At 30.1% G+C, this 25,664-nt stretch overlaps 1 protein-coding gene across 4 annotated transcripts in view; it reads right to left on the minus strand.

The window, feature by feature from the left end:
- The window catches only part of Gbs-76A (Glycogen binding subunit 76A), a 226,150-nt gene that overhangs the window by 134,661 nt on the left and 65,825 nt on the right, over positions 1-25,664 (minus strand). For 3 of the 4 annotated variants that reach the window (XM_076530052.1, XM_076530048.1, XM_076530047.1), the window contains exon 2: positions 14,541-14,567. The exons of the other annotated variant lie outside the window; for it this stretch is intronic. Coding sequence is in view for 2 of the 3 variants with exons in the window: in XM_076530048.1 (XP_076386163.1) it covers positions 14,541-14,567 (27 nt within the window). In the remaining variant the exon portion in view is untranslated. The remainder of the gene's footprint in view (positions 1-14,540; positions 14,568-25,664) is intronic. 4 annotated transcript variants of the gene reach the window in all.

Below are 25,664 nucleotides of genomic sequence, written 5' to 3' on the forward strand. Positions count from 1 at the left end.
AAAATTTGTCTTTAAACTCGAGAAGTCCGCTATGGAGACAATACAAACAATTTTCAATTCAAAATATAAGGACAAATGGATCTGGAGTCAATGACTTTTCTTTTAATCCACATATCATTTACTTACATGTGAATGTGATTTTTCTATTGAAAATGCTTCGAGTTGCTGGTAATAAAAATGAATAAAAACTCTGGGTTAATAAACGCAGAGTATTGTATCTTCAGTCGAATTTATATTCCACTTGACTTCGCTTTTCCGAGTGATCAGAAGAGATCGCCGCGATACACTATTTGCACACCATAATTATGAATCCTTCCCGTAATGAATATATTAGAGCAATATTTTGAGAGTTGGGTTATAAACACCTTGGTGCATACTTTGCATTTCATTTGTGTTAATATATTCCTTCGTTCCATAGAAATAGTGGCAGATGAAAATTTAAATTCAAATTATTGACGAATGCAGTTGTAAGGTGTGTTATAATACAAAATTGCATTTATAACATCTGTCGTTTGTTCCGAACATCTTTTAATTTTTGAGTCAACCTAATTATCACAAATCATAACTATAATTCTTATTTTATTCACTGAACGAAATCCATTGTTTTATTTCAGTTGAATATGAATCCATTATAAAATTAAGATGAAAGAGTTATGCTGGAAGCAGTGAAGTAACATTTTTAATTTACTATTTACTTTAATCTGATTCTTTGGAATAAATGTTGCGTTCCATATTTGTTTTCTTTTGTTACTATTATCATGGGACAAATTAAACTCATTAATTGCTACTATTATCATGGCACAGAAGGAGAAGTAATTACTATTAAACTCAAAATTCAACAGAATTACAAATATCATGCAAAGGACATATTTCAACTATAAGTTATAGTTGAATTTTATACAAAAGTTCCGCATATTTTCAAAGCAGAACATTAAGAATTATATTAAAACTTTCTAAAATCCATGAAATATTCAATCAACGTTGCCTCAAAATTTTCGGTAATATCAAGCATGTAAATTAATAAAAGAATAAACATTTTGCGACTTCGAACTCCAAAGAGAATACGAAATTCATGGAATCAAAATCGTGAACCAGATACATGAAAAAAGAAAGTTACCTATAGCTGGGAGAATAAAAAGATATCACTGCAGTAAGACCTCGAGATACTCAGGGTCAGATGTATGGAACGTGTGGGATATTTCATACCAGACGTGACTCTGTGTGCCATTCTACATTTATAAATTTGGAAAAGGTTTTACCACATTCATTCTAAAATTTCAGATTTTTAAAATTACAAAATTTCTGAATTTCTGAATTTCTGAATTTCTGAATTTCTGAATTTCTGAATTCCTGAATTCCTGAATTTCTGAATTTCTGAATTCCTGAATTTCTGAATTTCTGAATTTCTGAATTTCTGAATTTCTGAATTTCTGAATTTCTGAATTTCCAAAATCCCAAAATTCTAACATCACAAATTTCCAAATTTTCAAAGCTCCAAATTTCCAAATTTCCAAACTTCCCAAATTCCAAATTTTTCAAACTCCAAATTTTCAAATTTTCAAATTTCCAAATTTTCAAAACTCCAAATTTCCAAATTCCCAAAATTCCAAATTTCGAATATTCCAAATTTGCAAATGTTGAAATATTCAAATGTCCAGATTTTCAATCTGTCGAGTACTCCAATTCTAAAATTTACAAATGACTAAATATTGTAATTCAAAAGTGTTTAATATCCAAATCACCAAATATACAAATTACTGAATATTCAAACCATCAAATATACAGATTTCCAAACTTTCAAAATATCAAATATCCAAATTCCTAATTTTACAAATTCGTCTCCCCTCAATTTTCTAGAGAACCCATATTTCTAAATTCAAAAATTTCTGAACATCGAAGTCGAAAAAATTTTACTACGCCGTGCGTGGCTCTGTGATGATCGTTCGTGCAACGCGTGTCGTGGGTGCCCGACGAACAAGGAGAACGAGAAGCGCAATAAAGATAATTCATGTCAACCATACACAAAGATCGTCCGCGTAAATATCGTGTACAGACTAGCCTTAGACATCGAAATAATCTGCGTATCTTCCATTACGACTCCCTATTTATATTCGTGCTTATAACTTCTGTCACCAATGCCGCAATCGCTTATAGCCCTGCAGTTAATCATCCGTTAGTTGCGCGTGTATTTACGAGGCCCATAACTGATCTTTTGCAAAATAATTACAAATTTAACACTAAACCTACCGGCATATAATGTGTACTTAATTTGAAATTGAAAATGAAGTTAAAAAATAAATAAACAAATGACGAAACATAAATTAGTACACATTTATTCTTTATCTTGATGAAAATCAATGCTGATTTCAAGGCATGTACTTTAACAAAATGTGTATTTAATAATAAGAAACTTGTGGAGCGGTCATTTAACCGGTGTAATCGAATAATATGTTAATAAAAATATAATGTAATATATGTTTCGAATTCGTCTCGATGTCCTCTAAAGCTATGAATAAAAAAAAATGTATGTTCCTATTTAAGAAACCCAAGGTGACCTTGACTTTGCCAAGAGAACAAACTGTTTTCAAAATTTGCTTTACTAATATCTATTGTGCACTTCATACCCTGCAAATTTTATTCTAAACTTTTTTTCGTAAGGTGGCTGCAAGTGGGAGAAAAATCGTGAGTAGCGTTACAGGTAACACCCTGTATATTTTTTATTTATTTTTCCATGTTCACCCATTTTTTTCGATTGCACCATCATTTCGAAAATGCTCTATCACCAAATGACAGTCCGAAAGACCTATATCATCAAAGTTTAAGGTCTAAACACTTTATATCTGCACTCTTCCATTTTTACTCAAATATTCCGAAATTACGATAAAGTATCTTTAAATCCTGACGATTATTTTTCAAATTAAGACCGATGTAATAATTAAGCTGATGAGAAGGAGGCAATGGGTTTGTCAGATCTGACATGTGCACTGATATAATTTTTGTACATGAGAACATTGTAAGATTAAACATGTTATTTCAGTATGCAATTATTTACATAAGTACGTGATATATTGCAGCATGTTTATAGTTTATATTCATTACGTATAACACACAAAATCGTCGTTAAAGCAGATAAATACTATCAGAATGTTAAGGTTAAATATCTTTTAAACTATTGACCGTGTATGCCTAAAATTATGTATACATTAAATATTTACTGATTTTTGTTACTGTTGACACAGACTCGTATCTGTTTTAATTCCTAACACGTGGCAAAAAAGTACTCCTTATAACAAGAAGGTTTATAATTTCAATTATTTTACGCTTTAAAATGCGTATTATTGTGCAGATGTAGTCTTGTTGTATAAACTGATATTAAAATTGTTATGGTTTGGAGTAGGGAGAGAATGGTGAGAAAAATAGCCGAAAATATGTATTTGTGTTATGTTATTATTGTGCAATTGTGCAGCTTTTCCGTCATTTTATGTTTAATATATGTTACTTGTTTCATTTTTATATGAGATGATCGAAATCTACGCGTAGATGTGACTGAACATGGACCCATTAGTAAATGGGTCTTGATAAGCACTCAATTTCATAAACTGAAAGTTAAACAATTAGAAATTTCTAAACTAGGAAATCTTTAATTTAAAAAATTTTCAAATTTCAGTATTGCTAAGTTCCCAAATTTTCAAGCTGCAATAGTTCCTAATACGAATTTTTTAAAATTTACAAATTGTCAAATTTCAACGTTTACAAATTTCTTGATTTGAAAATTTTAACAATCTACCCTAGACGTCCCAAATTAAAAAATTGTAGTATTTACAAATTCCTAAATTTAACAATTTTACTATTTACAATTTTCCAAATTGTCAAATTTCAACGTTTACAAATTCCCAAATTTGAAAATTTTTATATTTACAAATTCCTAAACTTTAAATTACAATAATGTAAATTTTTACACTTAAAAATTTTCCAATTTTCAAATAAAAATTTATTTCTATCTTGTTTTGACGAATCTCACTCGTGATGCTGATATTCACTCACCTTTACTCACCTTTTTAATACGCTTCAACTTGAAATTTAGGTTTAACTATTAATTCGCATAGCCAAGGATAGCTAAATATAAAATACTCACATTTTAATTTTCTTTGTTTGCTTTAATATTATAGCTATGAACAGTTTTGACTGACCCATCTGACAAATAAATTGTAAAGCAATGGTTTAAAAAGAATTCGTTCAGTCAACACTAGAAAAGTTAAATATATGTGTAATGACTCAAAGTGTGAGTACATTGTTTGGGACACCCAGTATTTTCAAGAATGTCCAAATTTAATTGTTGAATTTTCATTTCAATGAAATTAGCAAAAATAAATGTATTACGAAGTAGGTAATCAAGTTCGTGCATTTATCTATTACTTGTAAGATACCGCTCGATTTTGATCGGACCTTCGTATGTTAATAAAATAAAATCTACATATTTCTTCGCTATTGTTTCATTATAATTTTTCATACGTATAAAATATAGTGGGTTATTTAGAATTGCATTTTCCATATTCATAATTCAAGTGTAATTAACAAATTTTAAAGAGGTCCTCCCAAGTCGTTCTTCTTAAATAATAAATTCATTTAGTCTTTTAAAAGTTATTGTGTTTTTGTGTTATTTTAAATATAATAACCTCCCATATTTCATCATTAATTTCTTCAAAACGAAGGCAAGTATGAAAAAATGTTATTATTTATTATCCACTTATTCTTACATGTCGAATTATCACTCGAGTAGTGGTGGAACGAATTTTGGGACACCTTGTATAATGAGAGACGCAATAACATGATCTATAAGCATGCAAAAGATTATTAAAATCTGAGTGGGTCACTTGGAGTGTTCTCCTTGTCAAAATATTAAGTGCCACTTGAATACCAAACCGCGCTGCGTTATCAGTTAAGCTTACCTGATAAATTGATAGTACTCGATGATTAGTATGAATAAGACGCAGGATGACGAAACAAAAATTGCCTTCTCGAAAATATTGCACGAGGCAGAATTTTTTATAGTATAGCTAATTATTGGTGGTAAAACACCGTGTAATATGAAATGAAAATTAATACGGAAAATAAATTCAAAACATTAAGAAGATAGTTTTCTATTTTTAATTTTATCATACAGTTTGTTATTTTGATTTATTTTTATGTGGTCTTGATTTATTTTCATGGGATTTTGATTTATTATATGAAATTTTAATTTTTTATATGAGATTTTAATTTATTAGATGAGAGTTTGATTTATTATACAAGATTTTTATTTACTTCTACGAGATCTTTATTTTTCTATACAATAAAAGGTTGTTTGTCAAGTTCTCTTTTAAATTTTAAACATATTTCAATGTTAAGATCCACAATCCGGAAGTAGAATTATAGTTTTGATAGTTAAAATGCAGCTTAAGCATAAGATTTCTATTAAGCAGTTTGTAAATTTAAATAAATAAAAAATTAAATAAAAATTAAGTAAATAAAATAAATTTTCGTATATTATATAACAACACATTTTAACATAGATTTCTAAAAAGTCACCTTACTAATTTCTATAATATAAAATAAAAACTATTTAAAATTCTTATTTTAAATTTCTTAATCCGTTATTTTAGTACAATTTATTTTCCAGTACTAGTCATTTCTTTGTAGCAAATATAATCATTTTCACCGTGACATAAATTTTGATACCGAGAAAAATTGAAGCTATTTGTCAATATGCGATACTGATATTGTATCTTTTAAACGTATTTTTTTATCAACCCGAAGTATCAAGCATGTATAACATGTATAGTCATACATAATCAGATAATCAAACACTCAATTTTATGCATCCTCTTGATCGCAGATAACTTCATACTTTTGTCATAACAAAAGGTCATCATAAAATATTGGATGACAGATAATATAATTTTTATTGGAGTATCTTTCATAATACTATAGAGATCGACGATTGCTCAGTAAATACCTAACTCAATAAACACATTTATCCCTTGTGATAGATGTTCACATGTCAATTTAAAGAATGATTAATAGTTATTATAACTATCTATCTACCTGGCTATGTAACTAGTATAAAAAAAAAGATCGACAAGGTTTGGTTATGAAAGTTTGATTATATTTAATCGATATGTTTGCAATTATTATATAATTCAGTCGATACTGTAAATTTATGTTAGATCCACCTAATCAAATTGTAGTGACAATAAAATAAATAAAGGTAATGACATAAAAATTTTTCAGTTAAAGTAATATTTTATTACAGGAGAAAAACGTAATTGGTATAATAAAATTTGGTATCTTTATCGATCTGCATCAATATAAGAAGAAAATGGTTAGAATTATTTAGGTGAATCCCATAAGCCCAACAGCCGCAATCCTGACGACCATAATCCGGGCAGTTAAAGTTCTAACAGCTATAAACCCGATAGCAATTATTTTTTTATTCTTAATAAACAACTAGATAAGCTATTTCAATCTTGTTCATTTTTATTTATATTTTTATTTTTATAATTGACAGTAGATTGATAAGACAGAATAATGATCACTGTTAACGATCGCCCAAATATAGTTCTTGACCATCGAATTAGAACCATGTACGAAAATTTCACTTGTATGGCTAAAACATTACGTCACGCATGAAAAACTGTTTTAGGACATGCAAAATTTTTACTACATACGTTGACAACGATATGTACATAGGAATTTGTGACTATCGTGATCATAAATTGTGTGGGTGATGAGCGAAAAAGGGACGTGCGAGCGTTTACGTTAGGCTCGAGTATCGATAGCGCGTCAGGTGAAATTTGAATGCCATAGAAAATATCTGCCTACTCAAAAGACTAGTTTACAACTTTCCAACCACATTATCTGAGTTGAAAAGAATTGTAGATATTTGAGAAAATAATGAAGATATAAAGCATATGATCTATGTATACAGAACATGCTGTGACCAAAGCAAAAGGTGGAAATACAAGATATTAACATGTGTTAATAATATTATGTACAGTAGTAGTTATGTTAGTAGCTAATAAATTTCTTTACAATTTGAACAGGACTTCAATTTTACGGAAAACGTGCAAAATTCTGAAAATTTGTAGTGTTCCTAATTCGATGACCAGGGATTATAACACTATCATGGATTACTTTCGTAGAGTTGCATACAATGTTTCTTTCTAAATATTCTAAAACTGGTATTATTTTGATATTTCAACTATGTACTTTTTGTGTTAGGTTATTCATGTTAAATATGATGTATTATATACTGTATCCTTTTAAAAATTAAATATTTCTGTTTTGGCAGAGCAAAGATTAAAAATTTTATTTTTGAAAGGAACTTTCAGGGATGCTCCACTTCACCCGCTGACTTAACGGCGAGTGAATATTGCAGTTTTTAAGAAATGGATGCTGTTTTTAGCAACAAATTACACTTATTTATTATTTAACAATGCCAGTGAACTAACTGTTTTTGTATAATTAGGGTGTGTTTGAATGTTATGTTTAAACGATTTAAAGTGTTGAGTGTTTAATGTTTGACTTTGCCTTGCTGATTGATTTTGTATTTCTGCTTGACTTTGTATTTCTGCCGTTTTTCGGCATATGTTACTGTATTTAAAACCTCTGCTCTCCCTTCCTTTGCGCCCTTGGCGTGGTACATTTTTGGAAGGGGAACAGGGTTGTCTGTATGGGGGAGGACAACGTCACAGAAAATAGGTTTTTCCCAAAATCTGTGACGTCTTCCTGAGGGACCTGGAACCGTTACTCTCCAGGCCCACGTTACCCTTCGACTTTTGGGTCCGCAAGGTTTATGACATGGCCTGCACCGCTGAAGCCAAAGATTCGACTAATGATGTATCAATAAATGAATTTACTAAAAACTAAATTGTCACGTACCATCCTAGTGCTGGTACACAGATGGTACGGATACTAAATTGAAGGTCTTCAAAAGCGATTACTTTCTTTCGCCACGTCGTAAACCTTTTCCTAAAATTTTTATGTGTAGTGTGATTTATATGTTATTTGTCACGCCGTAACAATTTCTTTAGTTCTCAAATTAAACTCGCTTCTGTAAATATTAAGAAGGTTATTAAAATATAAAAGTAATGTCTGGATTTTCACATGTCGGCATTTTGAACCGTCGCGATTTTAGCTGTCGGAACTTTAGCTGTTGGGTTAATGGGTGTTGAAATTATGCCCATTGCAATTTTGTGGTGAACCAAAATTATTTTATACGAGGTGTGACACAAAAGTAACGAGACTAGTCCAATAAATCATTGTATCTGCAAAATCAGTTCTCCGTGACATTATCACCTTCAAAGTAGTCCCCTTCAGCATTCACACACTTATGCATTCGGTGCTGCTATTGCTGGTAACAATTCTGGAACGAGGTTTTTGGAAGTCCTTTCGGACGATTCTCCGTTTTTGCCTGAACCTCTTCAACTGAGGTGAAATGGGTTCCCTTTAAGCAAAATTTAACTTTAGGAAATAAAAAAAAGTCGCATGAAGCCAAATCAGGCGAATAAGGAGGATTCCCTATCACAATAATAATTTTGCTGGTCAGAAACTGCTTGACAGATAGTGCCGTGTGAGCGGGTGCTTTGCCCCGAGCAACAGCCATCCATCGCTTCACAACTGTGGCCTTTTTTTCCTAATTTTTTCACGAAGTCTTTTTAGTATTTCAATGTAATAGTGTTAGTTAACAGTCTGACCACTGGGAGACCACTCAATCATTACAATTCCATTATTGTCGAATTTTGATTTTGACATGCGTTCTTTTTTGGATTTTGGGGTTCCTGAAGACTTCCATTGCATCGACTGGCGCTTACTTTGTGAGTCATAGGTAAAAATACATGTCTCATAACATGTTACAACAGATTTCAACAAATTTTACAAGAAACTTGATGTTTATTCGCTGTTCGGTTTTTACGTTAGACATTTTTCCGGCAGAATGCAGTTGCACGTGTTCACTAAATAACGCAATATTTCCAAATGGTATGACCGATTCAATCGAAATTGGCAACATGGATAGAGGAGGTATGTGGGATGATGCCACAAAAATAATTGCTGCTAATTCCATTGTTTTTTCAAGTTACAGACCTAGTCTCGTTACTTTTGTGTCACACCTCGTATACACATGTTAGTGGAATAAATTTAAGTAACCAAAATTAAATATTCTGTATTCTTATATTTTCGTTACAAATATTGTAACGTCGTAATAAAAATGATAACGAATTAATTGCCGCAGGAATGTTGTATAGATCAGATACATAATGATAAATTATTACATACCCCGTTCAAATTATTTTATCAGTTGCGTCAGAAATAACGTCTTATTTGCTGGTGCAATATAAAGACGAACAAGGAAAGTCAATATTACGCAAATTTATCGTAGATTATATTGAATAAAAATGTACTAATAATTCCATCCATGATATTTTACTATTTTAAAAATTTTCTGACTATTACAGAATATAAGCTACTGTACTTAATTTCTTCTTTTACACATTCAGTATTATTAAAATTTATATATTAATACAAATTGTAATGTAATTAATTATACAAGAAACGTCTTTTTCCTTCCTAAACTGAAAATACTAGATTAGAAAGAAAAATAAAGAAGTATGCAAAATATGTCGAATTCGTGGAAACTATTAAAAGGAAACTGAACAGAAAGGCTATAAAAGTTGAACTGTAAAAACAAATGCAATTTATGACTGTGTTAAATCATATCAGTCAGTTACCGTATTCTAGTACACATGATAATATTTAAATATGTAATAAATACATAAATACTGCTAAAAATAGAATTATTTTGCATGTCACGCAGCCATAACGTTTCCGTTATGAGATGCTTAATATTTTATAAATGTTATTAATCCTGTAATATTTAATACTCTTATACTACTGATTTAATGATGCAATAAAGATCTTTATTAAAAAGTATTAATATTTAAAAGTAAATTATATGACGTTTCTATCTCCAGATTATCCAGATTATCTGCCAGCAGATCATTTTATATTTATGTATACAATAGTCAGAAAAAGTGTACAAAATTTTTCTTTCTGGTATAACGAATAAAGAAATAAATGGTACCGTAATTTTATTAATATGAAATATTATTAAGGGGTAACACCACTCTAGAGCCCGAAAAAGAGGCCTAACTTTGACAATTTATTTTGGAAGAACGACAAACGGAAAAGAATTTCTTTTCAGAAAGTTTATTTAACACATATTGAACTACAAAAAATATTTTTTTATTGTCATTTTCGTACAAAATGGTGGCGACAGAGCCCATCGTCGGAAAAACATTTTGGAAAAACACCGCCACGGAAGGACGGATTTCTCGTTATGCATGAGTCGTGGGATAAAAAATCAAAAGAATTTATAATCTATATACAATTGGTTTTGGAAGTACGTAGGGATTTTTTGATTAATCAATTTTTGTGGAAGTTATGCGTTTTTTAAGGAATGAATCGACTTTTTGCATGAAAAATGAGCACTAAATTATTTATAAAAAAAAAGTTTACATTCAATCAAAAAACGGCTACGTACTTCCAAGGATAATATTGTTGTGCAGCTACTGTAAACATTTTAATTCGATTCATGCAATAGTCACCGAGAAATCCGTCCTCCCAGTATGAAGAAACTGGTTTCGAGAAAAACGCGTTTGAAGTTTTATGAACATTTTAATCCTCAAATTCTCTGTTCACCGCTAATCTGCAATGCCTGTACCATACATTTGGCTATCCAGATCAGTGTTTGCCACCTTCTCGAGCTTTCTGGATGCCTCTGTTTATTTTGTAGGTAACGAGTAAACTTATTATTTTAAATGATAATTTAATTTCTTTCGAAAAGGAAGTTCCGTATTCAGAAATATTATTTTTATCTATAGAAGATGCAAATTAGTACAACGATCTAAATTACCGATTCAGTTTAACCATCGTATGTTCCTGTTACAGCACAAACGGAACAACATAGATATTATGCACATGCAACTATGAAAAACAAATTCTCTAAAAACGTTCGTGAAAGCTGGGAAAAGGCGTGTTACTTTCCTCACGCCGTTACTTTTGTCCCCACTTTACCTTATTATTTTTTTTAGCAGAAAATGTTAATATTGATTCAGTAAATTTTCTCTGCTCCGTGCTTTCAGTTCACCTTCCACTCAAATTATTTCTATTAATACTCTTTACTTTGAAAATACATTTCCACTTATGGAATAAAAGATATGTACTTTAGAAGAGGGATAAACATTTTGTGCGGCAAATTTTCTTGTTCTTTTTCTTCAACTTCCTTTCTAATTTATTCTACTTAATGCACATGAAGAAATGAAATCTCGTGTATTTAAAATGAACATTATTTAGGCTCGTAAGTAATGAACATTACTTATTTATCTAACATTAGATAATGAAATTATTTACAAGGGAAAATTTATTACAATCCTATAAGTCCTGTAAAAGATTTAGAAGGACGAGTAATGCAACAATGTGCATCAATTAAATAACCAAAAGAAACTTGTTTAAAATAATTTTCTATTTAAAAATAATGTGATTGTTGAATACACATGCATCACTAAACTTCTAAAAAAACGCTTGTACCACATAGTTTTTTTTTAAAGCATATGACTTTATTTGAAATTTACATCGGCTGCTAATAGGGTTGAACCACCCTACATAGCAAAATGCCAACGAAATATTAGGTACAATTTAAGTATAAAAATATTTAATAAAATTTTGAATTCAGTGAAGCAGTGAACCTGTTGAAGAAGGTATAAACACTATTTCTACCACGATTGTATACTCATTGAAAGGTGTTGTTTGAACTGACAATTTGAAGTCCCAACAGTTTTGGCAATTATTTGTATTCAAACGAAAAGGTGTCAAAACCTCACGTTAAAAATAAGTATACCATACGCACATAGATCTATGATAAGCTGGAAGAAAATGATATCTCTGAATTAATTTGACTATCGTATACAAAGTCAAAAAATTAATTGTGTAGAAATGATACAACTTAGAGAATAATTTCAAGTAATTTGAAAGGTGTCTTTTGACATCTCTTGATAGAAACAGTGTTAATAATCAAGTTTCATATAAATCTGATTAATTGGAACTGCTTTTGAAAACGAAAAGGTGTCAAAACCTCACGCTAGAAATAAGTATACCACACGCACATTTTTAGATCTATGATAAGCTGGAAGAAAATGATATCTCTGAATTAATTTGACTATCGTATACAAAGTCAAAAAATTAATTGTGTAGAAATGATACAACTTAGAGAATAATTTCAAGTAATTTGAAAGGTGTCTTTTGACATCTCTTGATAGAAACAGTGTTAATAATCAAGTTTCATATAAATCTGATTAATTGGAACTGCTTTTGAAATACATAGTCGAGAGTGCTGGCGTGTTCTTCCGCTCGAAACAATCACTTGGTTGCCAGAGGCAAGGATAAGAGACCAAACAAAATCACACCGGTTTTCATGAAGAAGAGGCAACGTATCGTGAATGCCAAGCAGTGTATAGATATCTAAATTTCATGCATAAGCTGCATGAACAGTTACAATTCATCGCCACAAACAGCCGGCTTGCAACAGCCTGAGACAACGACCCGTTGTCGATACTCGTATAAATTATTATTAAGCTCTACGAGCAATAAATTTTAATCCAGCATGGCACAAGTGTTTCCGCAATATGATTTTACTGTCGCTGCATTAGACGCTTCGTGAAACTTTGGAAAGGAAAGCAATTTGCAGGTGAAAATATTGATACGAGTGTACATAACGCGGAATAGAACAACGTGCACGTGTGTATTTTTAGAAACAAATAATCGAAATGTCAACGGCCTTCTACCGATACACTGCTCTATCGAGTCAAGATAAATTACCAGTTATAATTTGCTCCGAAGCAAGTACGCTGTACTTTATCTGTCACGCGAGATGCGTGAATCATCTAATTTTAAACGAGTTATAAAAATGAGGCTATGCTTGTCCATTAAAGAATTTCTAGATAAGAAGTTATGTCAGATAGGACAAAAATAAATCATTATCGATATGGTGTCTGTAGTATGCTTAAAATAATTCTAAATGCTGTTATATTACCAATGTTGAATATGTCATTAAATATATCTCTTGTAAATGCTGTTTTATACGTCTGGTTTAAAACTTTACTTTGATAAACTCATTTTTATAGTCTTTTCATTCTTTCATTTGCACCGACCGTTATTAACTCGTTGTACTCGAAGGTTTTGCTGTTAGATAACAACTCTAAAACATTTTGAAAAGTTTGATGATTTCTTTTGAAATTATTATTTTTCTATTATTAATTATCATTATTGTTTCTTTCTCCAGGTTTACACATGATATACATTACGTTATATAATAAAAAAATATCTATTTCAAATTATTGTACTGAACTAAATGGTATAACTTACTTTTATCTGTTCATGACACATAATACAGTAAATTATTTGCTCATAGTACAGGGTGTTTCCGAAATGGCGTAAACGAAATGAGGGTGAATTCACGTGAAAAATTAGGGCAAAATAATACAATTTGAAAACAATGAGTTTGAACAGTTTCGAAAAATTTATAACAAAAATTTGTTTATAGCACATAAAATTGTAAATGCAACTTTTCATTACTTTAGGAATTAATGGGTGTTATTAAGCAAATAAATCTAATCATCGATACTACTGAAGTTCGTTATCAGTTATTCTTCATAACATTATTGATGTAGATGCTAATGTCTTATGTGACGAATTTAGTCGACGATAAGAACATATATAAGCGATAAACCTCGAAAAGTAATATAAAGTAATAGTTGATTCATAATTTTTTTTTACTGTAGAATTAAGAAACAATTTGTTCATTTTATCATTTTTACACTGCGAAAAAACATTTTTACAGATACTTAAAAAATGTTAAAATTCAATTTTTTTGAAAATAAAGCCATATGCGGCAAAATATTGCTAATTTTTTCTTTTTATTGCAAAAACAGTATGCATAAATGTTATATATTAATAATCAACGTTATAAGTGAACAAAATGCTAAATATTTTGTAGCACGCATTTTTCTTGTTAATTTCTAAAACCTTCCAAAAATTTTATTGGTCATTTGATTGAAGTATTCTTGCTTCCAAAAAATGCAAACATCTTATAGGAAAAATTTAACGATTTTTGATACAAGTTTATCCGAGATTATAATTAGTAACGTAATTAAAACAGTCTGGGTCGCTTAATTATCGCTTGAAGACACATTTATTATCTTTGTTTGGAAAAGCTATATGACAGATTTATTTTAAAAACTATTTTACTGTATGTATATATTATCTATTGGTTTTTAACAATTTACATGCCATCATTTACGTTAATGATGCTATTTTTGCAATAACATTCTTAGGTACTATATTATACTATATAGTACTATAATTCTTACATACTGGATTGCTACTAAATGCAATTATTTGAAGTTTCAATACCGAATGTTGGATATTATAATTTTGAAATACTATACCTTGATCCAACTTGAATAACTCGTCTCCTGTAAAAAGAGAAAAATATAATTAGTATGATGCATAATTTCTATGCAACTTATAATTAATTTAATTTGAGATCTCCAGAATATTACAATACAGATTTTTAATATTGTATAATGTAGTATACTGTTACATAATACACTACAATATAAGATAACATAGTATATTATATGTGATAAAATATAAATTAGTTAATTGAAAATATAATATAGGAACATTTTTACTGAATTTAATTTATTACCTAAATACCATAAGTGAAGAATATGGAATCAAATTTTTTCGTTCAATTTTGTTGAAATTAAAATAGTGAATAGCTTCTGTGTAAGAAATATTTTTAATGGCTGGAGTCTTAATTCATCTAGTCTATCAGGTATATTCTTCTGATAAAGTGTGTACGTTAAGGGTTAATGTTCATGGTCATAGACAAGGTCAACAGTCAGTAATGTCCACAGTTGTACAAATATGTAATGTACAATGAAGCCCTTGAATATATTATATTTTATAATATGGTATAAAATTTGAGATGGCCAACAAATAATAAATTTGTAATTTTAGTTATTAGTCCCATGTAGGAATGTTCTATTAAAACTTTCGTTATTGGTACACAAAATACACACAAACATTCACTTTGATTATTTTTACAACAAAGCGTTTCATATAATATTTAAAAAAAAATGTATGCATACTTTTTGCCCCAATTTCTAAACTAAATAAAAATGACTGTCCGGAACTACAGTAACAAACCCAGAGGAGAACATTTCATTTATTACTAATAATATTAATAATATAATATTATTTATTGTCAGAATGTATCACAATGTATATAAAAGCTACTTATGAAAATGTTTATAAAAATGTTTTCGTAAAAGTTTTTGCAAAACTTTTTTATATAGTTCTTATATACGTATAAAAACGTATATAAAACGTCCCGTTAAAAAACGTTAAAACTGTGAATAATCGAAGTAATATTTTTATCCGTGTCTAATAAAATTGGCTTTCATCCAAAGAAGCTCTGTACGAACAAAAAGCGCCACTTATAGAAATGGCACTAACAGCCTCTTTTATTTACGCCTTTCGATTAGATTCCGTGGTCTATCTATTAAACGGATCAATACTGACACTAACATAAAAGAAATGCACCAGAATGAGCAATAAAAGCATCCGCGATAAAAGAAGCAAAAACGCAAAGCTAAAAATAATCGTTTCTTCGTCCACTAGAAAGGCATTCCTCAAGACGATACGCACGCGAGCATGCGTTCCGTTCGTATCGTTCGTTCGCCCTCGTTAACGCAGCAAGAATTCCGTGAACGGTTAGCGTGAAACGAAACAATTTTCCCCTAGAAAAATTGACGAGTTACCGGCGTATCATAGAATCGTGCGTGACGCTGTTTTACGACGGATTGTTAAATTCTATAGTCGTGTACGAATACTCGATATAATGGTGAGAACTGATTACAACCTCAAGAAGCGGAAAAAAGATAAGCGAGAGAAAAAACTGGGGGAATAAAACAAGACCGATCTTATAGCGAGATGTATGATCGGGAGCAATGGCCAATCGTATTTTTCCCCGACTGCACCGAGAGTGCGCGATTAATAATGGTCCCGTTTTACTCGTTATTAATGCGATGCTGATAATCGTCCACCACGTTGCAATTACGTTGTTATGCTCATGGGGACACCCGGTATATGTCGGTCGAGGGTGTGGTCCACGACGAAAAGAACGAAAAATCTCGTTGCTCTTTTAAAAGGCATTATCGTGCGTAACGCATCGTATTTTAGCCTCACTGAGCCCAACAGGGCCCGCCAGTATCTTCCGCGAAAATAAACGTCCGGTAATACGCTCGCTTCTACGCATGTACGAAAAACTCAGGACCGTACTTATCGGCACTTCGGTCCCTCGGTTTACGCGGGGTTCCACATGGATTCGTTTTATGCAAACGGGAATAAAGTTTATCGGTACGAAAAATACTACAAACTGAAGACAGTAAGGTGAAAAGTGAAGACTGGTTAAGTGAAGGGTAAGTGAAGACTGGTTTTTGTAAAGTTGGTATTTAAACGTAAGTATTTTCAGTCTGCTTTGTAAATACTTAACGCTGTCGATATCGAACGCTTTGCACAATTACTACTATTTAATTAATATTAACTAGAACCTTAATTTTCCTTCTACATTTTGATTTTGATAGGAAATTGTTTAAAATGTCAGCTACTCTGCACTTTCCCCGAAAATGGGGTAAGAGCGTAACTTGAAGTTAAATACTTTGAAACTTTATTTCATGTGCAATGGGACAAGAGCAGAATTATTAACAAATCTGCTATAAAATGCTTTTTACTGAATTATGCAAGTATTCTATACTGCAAACAAGTACTCCTAGCTGAAATATAAAAGGGGATACAGTGAAACAAAACAAGGAAAAAAACATACTAAATGGAGAAATTTTGCTCATATTGTAATAAAAATGGCCTGTGTACGCACTTGCCCCGTTTACGAACTTACTCCACTTCGCCTTATGTACGCAATACGGAATACGTTGTGTGAGGTACGTGAGTAATGTTCCATACTGAACATGCTCTTTAAATAAATATTACAAATTAAGTTTGTCTTTGTAAATACTATTATAAGTTGTATTTTAACTATTCCAATTTGTAAGTATATTATAGTGGTAGCAATTGAGAAAAATGCGTTCAGCTCATTCATGTGTGGGAAATGTGCTTAACAGAAAATGAAGAAGAATAGTATCATATCGAATAAATTTTAAAAGTACATACTTGTTCACTCGTGTTATTCTACTTATATATATATATACATTTTTTACAATAAGGATGTTATATAAGGTTCCTTATATAACAGTATATAAGTTTGAGAAATATTTGTCTGAAATAGATTAACAATAATGACGTAATGATGCTTTTCTGTGAAAGTACACATGTAATGTCTAGAGCAACGTAATATACTTTTATTCTTGTCACTGACGTTTCATCATTGAATAATACACTTGTAGAAACTTTTAAGGATTACTTGTCATATAATTTGAGAACAAATTGCCGTGCAAATAGTGAGGTATTATAGTTTATCGCGTGTAAAGGAGGCTGATGTGAAAAAATGCATGTAAGCTGAGGAACGGGTGTACAGTAAGATCTCTGCATGTGGAGATGCAGCAGACACGAATTGTCTGATTTATAGTTTCGGAAAATTAGAACGAAAATTCCAAGTGAACTGAAAATTGGATTTTTGAAAATTTGATAACGCGGAGATTTGGGAGTTTGAAAGTGAAAGAATTTAGAGTTTTGAGAACTGAAAATTTGAAAGTTAGTTAATTTGAGGATATTAAAGTTGGACTTGAAATTTTGAGAATTTGAAAATTTAGAAACTGGAGTGTAGGGATTAGGAGATCTAGAGATTTAGGGAAGATATAGATATCCGAAAATGTGGGTATGTAGGTATGTAGGGATCTAGGGATGAGGTCTAGAAATTTGGGGATTTAAGTATATGAGAATCTAGAGATTTGGAAGTCTAGGAACTTGGGAACTCAGATTTAGAGACAAAACTAAAATTTGGCAACCAGATTTGGTAATTTTTTAGTTTTTAAATTTGCACATACGAAAGTTTGCGAATTTTATAATTGTGAAGCTTGCATACTTATCAAAGGATACCTATGTTGTATGATATTTGAAACAACCGAAGAACAAATTTGTATAACAAAATAACAAAATATTTTTAATTGTACTTTCATTTTCAAAATAACCGAAAATGAAGATTTTTCGAATATTTGTATAAAAATTTGTTTCTAACACGAAAAATGATGAATCAATCTTTTGTTAATTTAACGATCGACGAATGTTATTAAATTTACAATTAGTATTGCTGAAGTTTATTATTTGTTAACATTCTTCGGGACATTATTTATGTAGTTCTAATGTATAAAGTGATTACTTTAGTCGATGATAAGAAATAAGTAATAACATTTATTATGAATTATCAATGTTATTCAGAAGTAACATATACATATATCAATTAATTATCATTATTTGTCATTTTTCAATTGTTCCAAGTTTTCAAGCAGAAGGGATAAATCAATTTTCTTCCAATTAGTTTCATTTATCAATTAAAATATTAATTATACATATAGTATAAATAATAAGAATGTTCGTGAACCTAAATAAACGAACACCTAAGTATTCAAATTTTAAATAAACAAATACTCAAATTTCAAATCTTTGAGTATTCAATTTAGTAGAATTTCAAATCTTTAATTAAATAAATATTCAAATTTCAAATTTTCAAATGCTCAAATATTAGAATTTCAGATCTCAAATTAATTTTCTAATATTGGTATATGAACACCGATATATATTTTGAAAATAGAGAAAGTTCATTTTTGAAAAATAAATAATGATAACAATGGATAAAACTAAAATGATATTTTTATCTGTAAGCAATCTATATATAGTGAAAATAATTCAATTCCCTAATATTTAGGCAATGGAAGTGGTGGAAGTCCACCTTACAATCAAATTGAAATTATTTTGAACCAAGTGATATCACGGTGTAATTTAACTTTGGTAACTTTTAGTAATACTTACAATACTGTGAAAACCTTCAAATTATATAATATTGACGGCATAACCTCAAGATGAGCGGGGATCTGTAGATCTATCTAGGTACCATTGCTGACTTCTATTCTGAGCTTGCAAGAAAGTTCTACTTCAGTTTCTAATAAATTCTCAAAGTTAACACGGTTCTTTCTTCATTCCTATCCTAGTACCAATGCACCAAATTGCTTAAAAATTTCCCTGTTATTTCAAAATTAATTACGAATTGTCGTTAATTTTGTTCATTCTGATATAAGAGTTTCCTCGAAAAGACTAATTATTAAATAAGAACAAAAAGATAAAAGGAACGATTCATAATGATACAGGTGTCTCTAACAATCAAAAAATACGAAAACTATACATTATTAATAATTTTATTCGATTAGATGATTTATACTGAAAAGGTTGTCCTAAGGATGGAAATAAGAAATTGACACGTAAGAGATACATCGTTAATTTTTCGAGCAGCAAGATACAAAATATATAACAGCCAGTCATAAACAAGCAGATTTAAATCTCCCTGTTACGAAAAGGCGTCTGCAATAAATTTTACGAAGTAGTAAACGTTTTGTGTGGACCAAAAATGTTCCGATACTACCTTTGACGCTTCACCATAAAAAAGCAAGACACACGTTCGCAATACGTCACATTACTCGCGGAGGAGAATGGAGAGACGTAATTTTTTCAGACGAAAAGTTTAATCTAGACGAGCCAAATGATTTTAAATTCTGTTGGCGACGAACATCAAAATGTCGCTGTAAGTCAACATTTTTACGGTGGATTTTGGCTGCATTTTTCTGAAGGGGAGATTCATCAATATACTGGATATCAAAATTTATTTTGGGATTTTAAATATTGGAGATATAGAGAAATAATGGAGATTTTTATTGTCTAACGACTTGCATTAGTTGGCTTTCAATTTATTTGAAATTTTGAGAATTTCGTGAGACAAAATACATTTTGCTCAAAGTTTGACAACTTCCATAATTTATAAATAAGATAAGTAATATTTATGTAAATAGAAGTCTAAGATTCATTTGAACAGATTCTATAAATCTAGCGTTAGGGTTATAAAAAAGTTTCCTACAATTTTTACATCGATTGAAAAAATAATATTAAATAGTCTACGTTTATTTTGAACAGACTGTACAAGGAGCAGCGATATCGATTTTTCCTACGCAAAATCGACTCTCGTTAGCAGGGCCGAGAATTCGACGGTTCAGGCACGCGAAGGTTCGTCAACTTTGCATGCAAACTTCGAAGGAGCGACCGTAAGTTAAAGTCATTGGCCGTTACAACCTATATTCAATGTCCGTGTACGTGCATTCGTGAATCCCTGCACACATTCGTACAAAATGCAATCCCATCACGTCGAAGACTCTCAACCCTACGTCAAGGGGAGACATACCGCGCCCTTGTAATTGGTATTACTTATGGGAATTACCAACTACCATAAATAACGAAAAATTAACTCGTCGACTATCTGCCGCGAGGAAGACTTAAGTGAAATACACCGAACGTATCGTTTAATTGGAGTAACTGGATAGTGCGATTAATTATCGGTTGCTACACTAACCATCGACCGACAATAATTGACAAAAAGGCCGTAAGATTCATGGCGATAGGTATGAAATATCGAAAACCTGTATGTTCAGTTCACTGGTCGTTATTTTTCATATATCAGACACACGAGCTTTCTACAGTCTCGGGCAAAATGATAGTACATGTTCTCTTTACTTTCAGGGAAGTGACTTAACATTTTATAACTTAACTTAACATTTGAAAACTTAACTTATTACTTTATACCTTGACTATAATAAACAATTAAGAATTTCTTGAATTTTTTGAAACTGTTTCACGCTTTTTATAACATATGAACCGGCTCAGAATTGTTTGTTAATTTTTTCATATAATTTTTCGAAAATTCGAAACTTTAATAAAATCTGCTTTTATAATTGGCAGTGTTCTACTACTAAAAGCATACCGGCCAGATAAAACGTTTTCAAATTATATTTGTCAGATTTGACAGCTCTCGAAGGAGGAAAAATAATTTTTTTCTTGAAAAGAATATACGTTGGCCTACAGCTTGAAATCAATATTCAAGCAGGAATTAGGATACTGCAGCCTGAGACATTAACTGCGGTCATGGAACATTTTGAATGAAAGACCACATATGTATGTGTAAAGTTACATACACATATAGACATGTGACTTTGCACAGACATATGCGAAGTCTAAAACAAAAAAGAAAGGCAGGAAAACAGAAAAGACTTGCGCAGTGTAGTTCTTCATATCTTGTCAATAAACTAGAATCAAAATTCCCTTTAAATAGAAAAATTAGTAAGTAGTAATAATGCTTTTATTATTAGTAGTTATGATACTAATAGTAGTCATAATACTTTTTAACTAGTTCATGTATAGGTCACTGTTCATAACTTTAATTCTTGTTGTTCATAATTTTCTCTATTATTTATGTCTGACAAGTATGTATTCTATACATAGTGTAATACAATATAATAAAAATACACTGTACATATAAAATAAATTTTCAGTAATTTTTACTCGATGAGTTACAACATTATCTATAGTGATACTGACACCTTGATATGCGTGTAGGTATTTTACCTCCCAGTTTCAAAAATGTGTTACAACTTTTTGTAAGGATCGCCTTAAGGAAATAGTTTGCTTTGTCACGCAATGTAGATAAATTTTCCCCTAGGCCATTATTTTATAAGATCGTGTGAAATATATCATAAAGAACTGATACATCGACAACACTTCATCTTTAATGATAATGTAACATATTTAAAAATTTGTAATGCGGTCAAATTTGTTATTGTAATGTCAAAAATAACTATAAAACTTGTGATCTGTATTTAAAAATTTATAATGCGATTAAATTTGTTATTGTAAATGCAAAAATGTCAGTAAAACTTGTGATCTGTAGAAATGGATATTTGTTGTAAGATATACTGCTGCCAATTGTTAAAAATAAGAAAATTTAATTTATTTTATATATTTTGTATTCTTTATACATTTCGTTATTATGTTATGCTATTATGGTAGTAATTAAAATACTATTTTTTGTTACTTTATAAACGGTGTTGATATTCTGATAAAACGGGATAGTATGCAGGTATAACCATTTTGTTCTGTAATCTTCAATAATATTTGAAAAAAGTAAACTCAAAAAACAAATTTCAGATTGAGGATAGCCTTTTACTAAAATTGTACCAACTCTTCTTTGTACATACTTTACACAATTTATTGCAACCATTTTCTTTGTCTTTAAAAAAGATTATTTTTGTGATTCATTAATAGTAACAAGAAAACAAATATTATTGAAACAGGTTAATTTTAGAAGTAAGAGCTACAGGATATTTAATAATAACGTTTATTATTTGCTAAGAAAGATAAAGTCGAATTTGTGCTACTTTAGGTATTTATCTTATCGCCGAGTTAGCACAAAATTCCTCGAGCTCCATTTTGATGAACTACAGTCGATCGCGATGACGCTAAGATATTGTAGTTTGTTTTACTGTGTATTACTGGCATTAGTATACATTTCTCCAAACATTTTGTTTCTTGTAGAAATCAGCCTTTCTTTATAAAGAATATTCATGCTGATGTATAGTGATGTAGAATAGAACTTTATGAATTTTTAACAATACCATTACATAACAAAAGAAGAACAATAGAAGAAATATCAGTTAAGGTGAAGTGGGGTAAGTTCATAAACGGGGCAAGTGCGTATACAAGCTAGTTTTATTACAATATGAACGAAATTTCTCCATTTAGTATGTTTGTTTTCTTGTTTTGTTTCACTATATCCCCTTTTATATTTCAGCTAAGAGTACTTGTTTGCAGTATAGAGTACTTGCATAATGCAGTAAAAAGCATTTTATAGCAGATTTGTTAATAATTCTGCTCTTGCTCCATTGCACATAAAATAAAGTTTCAAAGTATTTAACTTCAAGTTACGCTCTTACCCCATTTTCGGGGAAAATGCAGAGTAGTTGATATTTTAAACAATTTCCCATCAAAATCAAAACGTACCAGGAAAATTAAGGTCCTAGTTAATATTAATTAAATAGTAGTAATTGTGCAAAGTGTTCGATATCGACAGCGTTGAATATTTACATAGCAGACTGAAAATACTAACGTTTAAACACCAACTTTACAAAAACCAGTCTGTACTTACCCCACTTCACCTTACTATACAATCATTAGTTAACATTATTATATAATATTATATAATACATATTTACTCTATACGTTATGTATACGAATTGAAAAAAATTTGTTGTTTAAATTTTACTTTTAATTAAGAAGTGCCATGACAAAGTATAAAGCAATTAAATTTGTACAGATTGAGTTCAAGTAGTTTTATTTTCCTTTTAAATACGATTTAATGCTTCAAACTAATTTATGTCCAATGAAAATTCATGTTATTATAATTCATGATATTACTCGCGCAGAATATTTCCTAAGCAGAATAATAGTATTTTTTTTACATTTTAAGCTTAATTTTAACAATGTAGGAGAGACAGGGTATGTTTACAAACGATAAGAAAAAATTTATAAAAAATAAAAATGTACTAATAATTCATAGAAATGCTTATTTCATATATTTGCTATAACTTTTTAATAAAGTGTTTGATACAACATTTGCTTTATTTTTACGACTAGAATATGTTAACAAAATTTGGTAATAAAAAACTGAGACATCCTGTACAATAGTTGATGACTGATGTTCCACTGATGTTAAACTGAATCAATCATACAAATAAAATATCAAATTGAACGCATTATTTAATCGCCTTCGAGCACCTCAGCTTTCATCGAAATGACACATCATTTAAAGTACAACTTGCCCGATCATCCTCGTTCTCCAATATCTATTTCTAGATGCAACAAAAGGTCGATCGTCAGATTGTTTCCAGTAGGATAAACATGCTCAATTGGTACCTACGCTTAAATCGTATTCTTGCTGCTTCTACACTAAAAAAGCCGCACTCCTAATCATATATAATATAAATAATAATTAAACATATGCCATTAAAAAAACAGAGACACTATATGATTAATTAATAAAAAGAAAATTTTCTTGAACTTCTTATTATGATTTTAAGGGTTAACTGTGGTGAACAAATACTTTGTGTATGATTTTTAGCGACTCTGGTGAAAAATTAATTAGCTGCGACGATCTTTGTTTATCTTGTGTTGTTATGGTCAGGAGAGACAAGGACTAAATAAGAAGCAATATTTTAAAGAATAAAGATCTTATAAAGAACTCGATTTTGCAATTTTACCCCTAAGGATTTTCGTGTAGTTCTAAAACTTCATTAAAAGGAAACATACGAGTATTTATAGAAAAAATTGTTCACGTCCCATTTTTCCAAAACAAGCACTCTTTATCGCACTGAAGAATTTTTCAAAATTCTTACAAAGAATATTTTGAAAAAGAAATCATGATAAAATATTGCTTTTTGGTTTCAAAATCCTGGCAAAACGAAGTCGCGTTTTTCCACATTTTTGGAAACGAATTATTTATTGTCCTTGTTTCTTCTAATCTATACAATATAAAATAAAGAAAGATCGCCGGAGCTTAACAATTTTTCGCCAGAGACCCCAAAAGTTCTCAAAAATATTACTCGGGGCATTGGGTCACAAGAATTTAAAAAATTTGTATATCATTAAAATTTATATTTTTTATTATTTATTTTTAAATTTGTATTATTTATAGTATATTATAAAATTTGTATGAGAAATTCAACAAATTTTTCCTTTTATATTTTATTAAGTAATCATGTAGTGACTCGATTTTCAAATGATAATTTTATTTTAGGCAAGTTTCTTTTAGTAACTATAACTACGTGCGCATAAAGATGTTCGAAATAACTATTGAATAAAAATGAAAATAAGACAAAATGACAGTAAGACTGAAATAGCCACGGATGAGATTATCACGCGACCGATGTAGAAAGATAATTTATAACATGTACTTGTTTCTCCGTTTGCTTAACGACTCAAGAGCTAATTAAAGCCTTCGAATGAGCATACCGGTAATTAAAAGTTCTTGGCTTAATAGTTCTTACTGCTGCAAATCAAAGACATGCACATCGATGAGCCGAAAAGATCTTAGCTATAAAGAAAAATTTATTTCAACAAAAAATAAGCATGGATAGTAAATTAATTTGATTTTTATTATTTTTATCGTTAGGATGACTTATTTATTTCATCATATGAACTTATTTTAATTCTTTCATTGGTTTCATATTTTATTTTGATCGTTGGGATGCATAATTTATTAATAATTTATTAATAGTATATTATAATAGTAATGTGACTGCATAATATTGTGGTAATGACAATGCCTAAAATTTAAAATAGATAATACTAAGAATTAAATTAAAATTAAATGAAATTATAAATTTACGAGTTTTTAAATTAATAGAAACAGTACGTAAAACTAAATATGAATAAACATGGGTAAGGAAAAAAATAAAATA

This window comes from Megachile rotundata, chromosome 3 (assembly GCF_050947335.1).
Source record: "Megachile rotundata isolate GNS110a chromosome 3, iyMegRotu1, whole genome shotgun sequence".
In the NCBI taxonomy this organism is placed as follows: domain Eukaryota; kingdom Metazoa; phylum Arthropoda; class Insecta; order Hymenoptera; family Megachilidae; genus Megachile; species Megachile rotundata.